This window comes from Nyctereutes procyonoides, unplaced genomic scaffold, assembly GCF_905146905.1.
Source record: "Nyctereutes procyonoides isolate TBG_1078 unplaced genomic scaffold, NYPRO_anot_genome, whole genome shotgun sequence".
Classification (NCBI taxonomy): domain Eukaryota; kingdom Metazoa; phylum Chordata; class Mammalia; order Carnivora; family Canidae; genus Nyctereutes; species Nyctereutes procyonoides.
Genome location: NW_026575126.1, coordinates 57,024,535 through 57,036,594, shown reverse-complemented (window position 1 = coordinate 57,036,594; position 12,060 = coordinate 57,024,535). Strand labels below are relative to the sequence as shown.

The 12,060-nt window shown below is 48.3% G+C and overlaps 1 protein-coding gene across 2 annotated transcripts in view; it reads right to left on the bottom strand.

Moving 5' to 3' along the window:
• Positions 1-12,060, bottom strand: part of LCMT1 (leucine carboxyl methyltransferase 1) — a 52,008-nt gene that overhangs the window by 24,228 nt on the left and 15,720 nt on the right. For both annotated transcript variants that reach the window (XM_055339956.1, XM_055339957.1), the window contains exons 2-4: positions 8,513-8,604; positions 6,791-6,912; positions 1,007-1,083 (exon numbers count right to left, since the gene is read on the bottom strand). In XM_055339956.1, coding sequence (XP_055195931.1) covers positions 1,007-1,083; positions 6,791-6,912; positions 8,513-8,604 — 291 coding nt within the window. The remainder of the gene's footprint in view (positions 1-1,006; positions 1,084-6,790; positions 6,913-8,512; positions 8,605-12,060) is intronic.

Here is a 12,060-nt window from a genome sequence, read left to right as displayed (position 1 = left end):
TGGACATCCCTGTCATGTTCCTTATCTTAGGGGAACGGCTCCCAGTGTTTCCCCATTGAGAATGATATTTGCTGTGGGTTTTTCATAGATGGCTTTTAAGATGCTGAGGAATGTTCCTTCTATACCTACACTCTGAAGAGTTTTGATCAAGAAAGATGCAGTTATTTTTTCAAATGCTTTCTCTGCATCTATTGAGAGGATGATATGGTTCTTGTTTTTTCTTTTATTGATATGATCTATCACATTGAATGCTTTATGAGTGTTGAACCAGCCTTGCATCCTGGGGATAAATCCCACTTGGTCATGGTGAATAATCTTCTTAATGTACTGTTGGATCCTATTAGCTAGTATCTTGTTGAGAATTTTTGCATCTGTGTTCATCAGGGATATTGATCTATAATTCTCCTTTTTGGTGGGGTTTTTGTCTGGTTAGTGAGCGACTAACTTCAGCATTCCATTCATTCACTCAAACAATATTTACTATGCATGTGCCCTAGGTTGGGCACTTTTCTATGCCTTGAAGATAAAGAACTAGACAAAATATACATTAAAAACCCAGATGAGGGTAGCCCGGGTAGCTCAGCGGTTTAGCCGGCCTTCAGCCCAGGGTATGATCCTGGAGACCCGAGATCGAGTCTCACATCAGGTTCCCTGCACGGGGCCTGCTTCTCCCTCTGCCTGTGTTTCTGCCTCTCTCTTGTTCTGTGTCTCTCATGAATAAATAAATAAAAATCTTAAAAAAAAAACCCAGATGATGAAACTACTATAGGTCATTTCTTTCAAATGACGTTAATGGACAGAACAGCCACAAGGCAGGGTATATTTCATTGTGAAGACTGCTCGACAGGCTAGAATGACGATCCCAAGGTTAGCAAGAAAGTGGGGGGGGGGGATGGGGTCAAGGGAAGAGTCCCCTAAAATGAGGTCTCTGGAATTAAGACTGGCCCCTACTGAACGCTGCCTCTGAATCCACCCGGCTCTGTCCTCTGGTCCAACCCACACTTACTTGATGCTATGCAGCTTTCTCGTGACTATCATTGGAAAGTCGACTTCAAAATATTTACTTGGGAGCAGATCTTCATCCTGAGGAAAGATACACAGTAAGTTTTCTAAGTATGTATTCACTCATACAACTTACTGATCATCTTCATGTATGAGTACTAGGCCTGAAACAGCAATGGGGCGTTTTAAGTCAGGAACAATACGGTCAGAAATCTATTTTTCACGTGATTTTGGAAAGCAGGGTTGGTGGTAAAGGGCAGTCCCTCTGGAGTGGGAGAATGGGGTTCAGATCTAGCTCCAACATGTGTCTGCTGTGAAGTCTTGGAAGTCACTAAACTCCCTGGGCCAAGCTTTCTCGTGTGTACAGTAGATGAAATGACAGCACCTCACGGGGGTGTGAGGATTAATGAGGAAATAAATACACGAGTGACACTCACAATGGCCTGCCTCAGTAAGTGACATTGCTGGACTTTTACTACTCACTGACACGAATACACACATATGGGGCATGACCGGGATGCACATTTATTTTTACTGAGGGCTGCAATAAAATAAGTGCCACACACACAGACACGCAGACACATACACAGAAACACATATTCAGAGACACACAAACACACACACAATGAGACAAACACACATACACACAGACACACAAGGACCCGCACACAGACACAAGAGACACACACATAGACACAGACACATAGACACAGAGAGAGACACAATTACACTCATATGCAGACATAAACACACACACACACACACACACACGGCCCTGCTCCCCCTTCTGCGTACCCAGCCTGGTCAGCCCCTGGCCATCTGAGCACATACTCTCCATCTGTCGTGTCCAATCACTCACTCAGCCCTGATGACTATTCTTGAACGCATTCTCTCCTCAGCTCACCAACTGCACAGACCGTAGGGACATCCCTTTCTGGCCTCTTTTAATGACACACTGAGTACTGCCTGCAGCAGCTCCTCACACTCCTTAGGCCTGGCAAGAAACAAGGCTCCCTACAACCCGGTGACTTGTTCGGCATCCCCCCATGTTTCCTTTCAACACCCCCATGTCCACCTGTACTTATATTTCAGGCATACAGAACCACTGATTTAAAAGGGGGAAAAAAAGACAAAGAGAAAGACAGTTGCTGGTGTCCAGAATGTGGTGGTGGCTTTGCAGGTGCTGGCTGGCTAAAGGAAAAGCAGGGGTCAGGAGGACACAATCGTTTCTGACTTGAGCAACTACACAGGAAGAGCCTCACATACGTAGATAGTATCAAGTGATGGGAAACAGGGATAGGGCAGTGGGGAGTTGGGGGAACACCCACCCCCGGCCCAGCATGATGGGGGCAGAAGGCAAGAGCAAGCATTTTCTTGTGGGAGAGGACCCGAGGGCAAGTGTCAGAACTGTGAGATCCAGTTAGCCCCCACCCAGGTGGAAAATCTCAGGGGATCTAGTGTGGGAGAAAGGAGGGGAGGGAGAGAGGGGGACAGGATAACAGAGAAAAAGACCATTTCCTGACACATCACAGGAGATAAGCTCACCCACCTCAACCGTTCATGCTCAGAATCCCCACACATGCTGGCCTGTATGCAGAGCACGAGGACAGACGAGCTATCTGAAGGGATCTGGAGGAAATGCTGAGGACATAGGAGGACATAACTTTTGCTAGGAAACTCGACAGCACCCTTCAAGAACTGTTCTCACACGATATGAAAGGTTAAGGACAATCTAAAATCCCCAAAGACAATGAGAACAATTAAAAGCAAATCCGGGACAGCATATAATCCTACATCTCCTATAGGACTTTTTTTTTTTAAGATATTATTTATTTATTTATTCATGAGAGATACAGAGAGAGGCAGAGACATAGGCAGAGGGAGATGCAGGCTCCTTGCAGGGAACCTGATGTGGGCTTGATCCCAGGACCCCGAGATCATGACCTGAGCCAAAGGCAGATGCTCAACCACTGAGCTACCCAGGTGTCCCTCCTATAGAACTTCTTACTTTATTATACAGAGCTTTCCCCCTTGGGCCACCTGGGTATCTCAGTCAACTGAGAGGCTGACTCTTGATTCTGGTTCAGATCATGATCTCAGGGTCCTGGCATCGAGTCTCAAGATGGGCTCCAAGCTCAGGGAGGAGTCTGCTTCAAGATTCTATTTCCCCCTCTGCCCCTCACCCTGGCTCACTCTCTCTAAAATAACTTTTAAAATCTTAAAAAAACAAAACAAAACAAAACACAAAGAGCTTTCCCATGCATCAGCCACTTGGCCCTCATTAGAATTCTGAGTAAGGGGTCACTGTGGAGGGAAGGCTTCCAGAAGGCACACCTGGAGCTTCTAAGGAACACATACCTTCTCTCTCGGCCTTGGCAAAGAAGCAAAATGGCTGTGGCATGTGACACTTTGGCTTTTATTCTGTGATTCCCTAAAGCCTTCTGACACTCCACTTGCCAGGAACTCATGTGTCATATGAGGAAGGCAAGACATATAAGACGGGGCCTCATACTGTAGGGCAGCCAGAGGCAGCTGTGAGAAAGGGCATCACTCAGACTGAAAGGCTGGCCACGACACGGGCTGCCCGACTTGAGACCCATCCCCGCCTACTTGATCCTTCGGTTGTGTGGAAACAGAATTCAGGAGACACCAAGAAGCCGAGGTCCCTCACAGGGGTTCAGTCTGCCTTTATTCTGTTTGTGGCCGTGCAGGCTTTCCAGGGTCCTAATAGGGTCCACTGCCTTAAGGTGGGAGACGTCAACTGCCCCAACAGTTTAGGGACCCCGAGATCTTATAGGACAAGCTCCCACGACTGTGGCAGCAAAACGCCTGTGACTCCCAGCTAAGCCTCTACTGGTGCTGCCAGGGGACCATCCGAGATGGAAAGTGCATGAGACAACAAGACTGGAAGATACAATTTTCCCCACTCTGTTACAGAAGCACATATATCTCAACACAGGGCTCAGCAAGCTTGCTGTGAAGGGCCAGAAAGTATCTCAGCCTTTGCGAGCCAGAAGGTTTCTTCTTCTTCTTCTTTTAATATTTTTAATTTATTTATTAGAGATACAGAGAGAGAGAGAGACAGAGAGAAGCAGGCTCCATGATGGCAGCCCAACGTGGGACTCAATACGGGGTCTCCAGGATCACACCCTGGGCTGAAGGCAGTGCTAAACCGCTGAGCCACCCGGGCTGCCACAAGATGGCTCCTGCTTTAACTACTCAACTCAGCTGCTGTGGTGGTAAAGCAGAGGTAGGGAAGATGTAGGTCAATGGCAGCGGCCGTATTCCAATAAAACTTTACTTACAAAAAGAGATCTTTTTTTTTTTAATTTTTTAATTTTTTTTTTTTAAATTTTTTTTTTTTTTTTTTTTTTTTTTTATTTATGATAGTCACACAGAGAGAGAGAGAGAGAGGCAGAGACACAGGCAGAGGGAGAAGCAGGCTCCATGCACCGGGAGCCCGACGTGGGACTCGATCCCGGGTCTCCAGGATCGCGCCCTGGGCCAAAGGCAGGCGCCAAACCGCTGCGCCACCCAGGGATCCCAATTTTTTAATTTTTTTTTTAAATTTATGATAGTCACACAGAGAGAGAGAGAGAGAGAGAGAGGCAGAGACATAGGCAGAGGGAGAAGCAGGCTCCATACACTGGGAGCCCGACGTGGGATTCGATCCCGGGTCTCCAGGATCGCGCCCTGGGCCAAAGGCAGGCGCCAAACCCCTTCGCCACCCAGGGTTCCCACAAAAAGAGGTTGTAAGCTAAATTTGGCCCACTGGGCTTGGGTTCCAAAGAGCAAACAGGATTTTTTTCCCCAGAGAAACCTAGATTTTGGCCACCTAGGTAGCTCAGGGGTTGAGCATCAGGCTTTGGCTCAGGGCATGATCCCGGGGTCCTGGGATTCAGTCCTGCATGAGGCTCTTGCAGGGACCCTGCTTCTCCCTCTCTCTGGGTCTCTCCCTCTCTCTGTGTCTCTCATGAATAAATAAATACAATCTTTAAAAACAAAAAAACAAACTTTGATTTGTTAAAAACTCTTTGGAACAATATAATTATCAAACAAAAAAAAAACCTCCAGAAAATTTCGAGACCCTGTGTTATTCACCTCCCTCACTCCTGACAGAGAACCTTTTTCTTGGAAGGGGTACTTAGTCTCGGCGTACCTTGCTCAGAAATAAAACTCTCAGATGTATTCATTAGTAACGCACCTACATGACAGAGGAGAGATACCAAATCATGAGATCAGGTCGAAAGGGTGTCAGGCAAGAAGGAGGCGTTTCTTCAGTGGCTTCTGTGACCACGGTCCACATTCTGCCAGCCACTGTGCTTTGTCCCGGGTCTTTCCCCCACAGCACAGTCTCTGAGGTACAGAGGCACCACTGCCCCATGTACGGCAAAGACCCCCCTGAACAACCACAGGGCTCTGTGCAGAGAACAGGAGCGGAGCCTGGACATGGCGGAGCTGTAGTGCACAGTTTGTTCCAGGCATCAGCCCCACTGGCCGCCCAATCTGGGGAAGACACAGGCTCCTGCAGCACCCCCTTTCCCGATCTCTAACCCTCCCACCCCAGAGCTCTCACATTAATTCACAAGGTCCCATAACTGCCAGCACTTCATAAACGTTAGCGATCCTATCCTGAATGAATAGTGCAGGGGCAAACAATGACTACTCCGGTGGTGCTGAGGCTGCTGGGTTCTTGCCTGAGTAGCAGAAAGGTCGAGCGCACTGACAACCAAAGACTTCCTTATTAAGTGAACTGATTAGGGACAAAATGCCTATGCAGGTGCTGTTAGGCCCCCACACACGGACTTTTCTTGGTGTACGTCTGCGAGAAACCTGGGGAAACGCACGTACCCATCACTGCCACATGACGGACCTGATAGAAGAACTGAGAAAAATCTGTACGAACCTACAAAAAGGAAGGTGCAATCAGTGAAGGTGTTGTAGGGAAAAGGTGGGCAGGTACGATTCTAGCCCGGCATCAAAGACCGGTGCTTCGGTCCTGGTTCCGCCACTAACGGGACCATCCCCTTTCCTGTGAGTGAGTGCAACGAACGATACCTGTTCTTGATCCCTAACACAGGTGGGGGGAATCACATCAGGGAAGAGCTACAAAAGGGCTTTCTGTCATAGTACCTTCACCCAGCCTCGCTCATCTCCAAACTATACCGCACACGCTGTCTTGATGACAACAAAATCTCAGTTACTGTCAGGATGGCCAATGCATGGGCTGTCAGTCTCAGCAAATCCACTGGCAGGGTTCTTCCACACGTGCACACGCAATGTATACAAGGAGTTTGATCCTAAGCCCTGTTTGTAACAGCAAAGGATGACAATCAAGACGCACATCCTCCACTATGGCCCTAGTGACATCACGTAGGTGGCTGATGGTGGCAGCAGGCGCAAGCACCTAGCGATGGGGTGAAGAGACCGGCAGCCGGTCACTGGATTCCCTCTGAATATATTTTTAACGTTCTTGAGCCACGCAGGCACCTTCACAAAACAAAACAATTTGGCAAACAAGAAGGGGAGTTGTTTTTTTTTTTAAAGATTTATTTATTTATTTATGATAGACACACTGAGAGAGAGAGAGAGAGAGAGAGAGAGAGAGAGACAGAGAGACAGAGAGAGAGAGAGAGGCGGAGACACAGGCAGAGGGAGAAGCAGGCTCCATGCAGGGAGCCCGATGCGGGTCTCGATCCCGAGACTCCAGGATCGCGCCCTGGGCCAAAGGCAGGCGCCAAACTGCTGAGTCACCCAGGGATCCCCAAGAAGGGGAGTTTTAATATACCTTTAACCTCCAGAAGGTGGTATCCATCCCAGCCCCAAGATTTAGAATCTGACACTGACATTCTGTCTTCCGTAGAAAGGCCTTGATAAGCTGATCGACGCCGTGGACTCGAGCAAAATATCCTGAAAGAGAGACAGACAGAAGCTATGGCTCATGGAGGTCAGACATCAGACATCCCTGCAAAGCCCACCCCAGGAGAACAGCAAAACAGGACACTTCTGTTCTTCTGCAGGGTCAGCGCTTTATCTGTGAAATTCACAAGAGTAACAGTGACTTTCAAATTCTATCCCCTTTTAAAGCTGTTTGAACCAACGCAAGTACAATCTATTTAATAGTGGAATTACCTATCTGAAAAATAAACTGTCCCATGATTTCACTTAGGAAAGACAAGTGTTTTGCAACAAAATATCAGATCTAATTGTTCCTCTTCAAAACCTGTTTTCTCCTGGCTAGGTGAAAGCTCCTTAGGCCTGTGTTAAAAGTTAAAATAGAAGATCATGACAAAAATAGTTTTTTGGGGTCAGGAACGGGGCAGATAAATATAAAAGCAAAAAGGAAAAAAAAAAAGTTTTTCTTAAAACTTTCCCTTCATCTCCATGCCGAGTGGGTAAGAGCTTCTATGTTTATAAAATGGCCTCCGTGATTGGGGGAGAGAAAGGCACCAGGCAAATGTTGCTGAAAAAATTGAATTGTTCAGCTCTGAGGTGGGGAGCTGGAGCACAGGAGATGGGAAATCGAAGAGGGGGGAAAGGAATACAATTTGCATTCTAAAGCCCCGCTGCTGAAAGGATGACTATCTTAAACCTCACTGCAGTGGCATTTAGAGACTTACAGCAATTGGACATAGGAATTCTGTCTACTGATTCTCCTAATTAATAATTTGAGTTTGTATTTTATGCATCCAGTAAATCATCTTTATTGTGTGTTAAAGTATATCATCCACAACAGACTAGATGTTGGGGAAAATATTTTAAAGATGCTCACCACAGGCTATCTGGGAAGGACAGATGGCTGCTAATCTTCCTGGGGCACCCACCTCCTGATGCCCGATAGAGGGTCCCTGGCTCTGCAGCATCTGTTAGGAACGCTGCCACAAGAGCATGGGACGGAGGCCTGAGGCCTCTTAGCCAGGCCTTGCCCTATCTTCCTGATGACTGGGTTCACCCTCGCCTCAAGTAACTACCCTGTCCCTATTCCCAGGTACCACCACTTTAAAACTTTTAAACATGTAAAAATGATCTTTAACTTCACCACAAAATAGGAGGAATATAAAATAAAATTATTGTAAAGATAGCATTTTTCACAAATCAGATAAACAAAGATGAGAAGTTTCATGATACGCTATGTTGGTGAGCATGCTGGGAAAGAAGCACTTCAGAAACCACTGGAGAGAGTGAACACTGGAACTCTCATTTTAAGAGGGAATCCCTGGGGGTGCTTGGGTGGCTCTGTCGGCTCAGTGTCTGCCTTCAGCTCAGGTCATGATCTCCAGATCCTGGGATCGAGCCTGCATCGGGCTCTCTGCGCAATGGGGAGTCGGCTTCTCACTCTCCCTCAGTCCCCCAACCACTCTCCATGCTCTCACTCTCAATGTCAAATAAATTAAAAAAAAATATGAAGAAAAATTATATTAAAAAAAAAATAGAACGAATCTCCAAAACTTCAGGCCTCTGTGCTAATGAGAGGACATTCGGGAAGAAGGGGGCGGGGGTCACCACTTGCCTCTGTTAATTTCGGGAGCCTTCCTCTCCTTAGACAGTCTTACAAAGTGCTGGATGTAAGGGTCATGCCAGTAGCCAATGCTTACTGCAAACCTGGAAGGGACGAAAGGAGGCAGGTGAGTAGAGGTCAGCAGGTTCAGGCCCATTCTCGGGAACCAGGTCAAGCAGGAAAATCACCTACGTCAAAAGGCCAACACGTGCACATCTGGCGCTCCATTACACATGTCAACAGGCGCAGCCATCCGTCTTGCTGCTCACACACACACAGCCCCTCACCCTCCCCACAGCGGCCATTTCTTCCCTCTCTTTCTTCATAGGGCCAACTCCTTCCCAGGACCCTAGAGAGCACATAACCTCACCTCATACCTCACCCAGGAGACCTGCCCCCACTCATTCACTCCGCAGCAAACTCACGGGTGAGAGCCACTCAGACAACTCTGCTCAACCAGAAGTTCTGTGTCCACAGGAAAGGAGACCGGAACCGTTGTGTAAGACTAACCACTACCTAAGGATTTCCCCGACTCTGTAGTAGATACCGCTCATTCCACGTCCCTCGAGGAGGTCACGGTGGGAAATCCAGGAACAAACAAACACTACAGTTACAACCGAGAAAGTGTTAGAGTGGCCTACACTGCAACCTGGAAAAGGCTACGGGAGCCTAAACGCTTCCCAGCCGACACCCCAAGGATCAAAGTTTTAGTATTCTGAGCCAGGGAGCTGAAGCCCGGTTTACCACCGAAGGTCTTCTGGCAACCAGGAGCGGAGCCAGCCTTAGGACAATGAGAAGTAATGGCAGGAGCCTGGATCCCTAAGGCCACGCCAAGCCACTATGCACCTGGAGTCTACTCTACCCCTCAATGGGTATCTGTGAATTAAAACATGTCTTTAGCTTGTTTGTTTGTTTGTTTATTTGATTTATGATAATCACAGAGAGAGAGGCAGAGACACAGGCAGAGGGAGAAGCAGGCTCCATGCACTGGGAGGCCAACGTGGGATTTGATCCCAGGTCTCCAGGATCCCGCCCTGGGCCAAAGGCAGGTGCTAAACTACTGCGCCACCAAGGGATCCCCTGTCTTTAGCTTTTAAAGGGAGCCTGGGTGGCTCAGTCGGTTGGAGTGACCACTCTTGGTTTCCCCTCAGGTCATCAACTCGGGGTCCTGGGATCGAGCCCCACGTCAGGTTCCACACGTAGCAGGGGGTCTGCGCCAAGATTCTCTCTCTCCCTCTTCCACTCCCCTGCTCATTTCCTCTCTTTGAGACAAAGAGGTAAATCTTTTTTAAAAAAGTAATAATTAGGGATGCCTGGGTGGCTCAGCGGTTTAGTGCCTGCCTTTGGCCCAGGGCGTCTCCCGGAGTCCTGCATCGGGCTCCCTGCATGGAGGCTACTTCTCCCTCTGCCTCTATCTCTGCCTCTCTCTTTCTCTCTCTCTCTCTCTGTGTGTGTGTCTCTCTCATGAATAAGTAAATAAAATCTTTATAAGTAAATAAATAAGTAAGTGAGAAAGATGGGCTGGGTCTTGGCTTACTTGCACCCTGAAGCATCCTAAGTGATATCCTGTGTTCAGTAGCTCATTTCCACTTGCTTGATGAGTAAGCTGAGAGGGGTAAGCTGTGTGTGTGTGTGTGTGTGTGTGTGTGTGTGACAGAGAGAGAGAGAGAGAGAGAGAGAGAGAGAGGAGACGTCTCCCAGCTACGTTCTTAGTGCCCAGAAGTGATATCGAATCTTCTCGTTATAGCCACGGACAAGGCTTCCTTACCCCTGCCCTGACTACAGTTTGTGCTAATCCACGACATTTTCCCACCCAGTCTCTCCTTTCTACCTTCCCACAACCACAGACACCCAGAAGGAAGCTATGCCTTCAGAAGGAAGCTACTCAACGCAGCAACTCCACAGAAATACATGAGCTACTCACTAAGGGACACAATTTGCTATACGCCCAGACGGTCCAAGGGAAACTGACCCACAGAGCTTTGCAGAGTGAACGGGCTCAGTTGTCTACAATAATGCTTCCCAAACAATGAACTGTGACCCATCCGTATCATAAACCAATGTCACAGTTTGCAAATCTCCATCTTAGAGAATGCAGTCAACTACAGGAAAACGGAAAATATCGACATTCATTACACACTCTAAGAGGTAAAGGCTGTTTTGGGAAGCTTCTGTTGAAAGTGTGTGTTCAGGGGAGGAGTGCCCTGAAGAATGTGTTCTGCAAACAAACAGAATAAAATAGACTCTAAGCACAAAAAGCAGGCTGGTGGTTGCTGGGGGGGGGGGGGGGACGGGGGGGCGATGGGCGCCCCTGGTGAAGGGGATTAAGAGGTACAAACATCCAGTTACATAAATGACCCACCAACACAAAAGCACAACACAGGGAATAGAGTCAATAATACTGTAACAAGGCTGTACAGTGGCATAGGATGACTGTACCTGATCGTGGGGGGCGCTGAGTAATGTATAGACTCGTCCGATCGCTATGTCGCACACCGGAGACTAATATGACATCGTACAGACCGAGTATACTTCAGTAATTTAAAACACGAAAGAAAACGGTGTTCTCACTGATGGTGGTCTGAGGGGCACTGCCCTCAAAGGCACCGTCTGGCGCCATCTAGTGGTAGAAGCCATCCCTGTGGTTTGAGCAGGAACCACACACAGCCGGGTGATGAGAAGAGTCCTCACAGGTGGATGTTTGGCGGGAGGGGCCCTTAGACTCGACCTGCTCAACCCTCACATCCAGGGCAAGATCCCTGCAACAACACCACGCCACTGCCTGAGCACGCCCCACAAAGAAGGCGCTGGCTCGCTCGCTCCACTGCCCAGCACTCGAACAGCTGAAAAGCTGACCAAGCTGCCTTCCTCCGGGAGCTCCTCCAAGTACTTCCTACTGCCCTCTCCTGGAACACATGGAGCAGCGTCTGTATTGCCATCAGTTTAATACTGTGGATTCAGTCAAGCCGTATCTGTGGAGCGTCGGCGAAGGGCCGGGCATTGGTTCACAGGCGTGAAGCAGGGCAGGGACAGAGACAGAAAGAAGAGCTTAGGTCAGAACAAGGACAACAGCAGGGGGGATGGAAGGATCTACTTTAGAGAAGGTGAGAGAGAAGGCTTCTCTGAAGAGGGGATGGCTGAGTGGAGGGCGACACCATTGCAGAAAGCTGTGCAGAAGGCATTCCAGACAGGAGGAATCGCAGGTAGAAACGCTCTGGGGGCAGGAAGCTCCTTGGAATGTCCCAGTAGTAGCAGGAGGTAGGCAGGGCGGCTGAACAACAGCAGAGAAGCAGGAGACCCTGCTCAGAGATTTCTGGGGCATGTGTGTGTTTCTCAATGGGTCTGTTTAAACTTTCTCTACCCTAACCAAATGGCATGTTTCATTCTAAGACACCATCAACCGTTAAGACTCCGAAAAGAAAGAAGAAACACCGTTGGGTAGTTAATGGTTTCTCTGAGTGCTTACAATTGGAATTGTGTCTGCTTAATCAAAAGCCCGTTTGGACTTATTGGAACGGACTGCAAGGCAAAGGCTGCTGAAGAGGAGTTGCTTAAGTCTT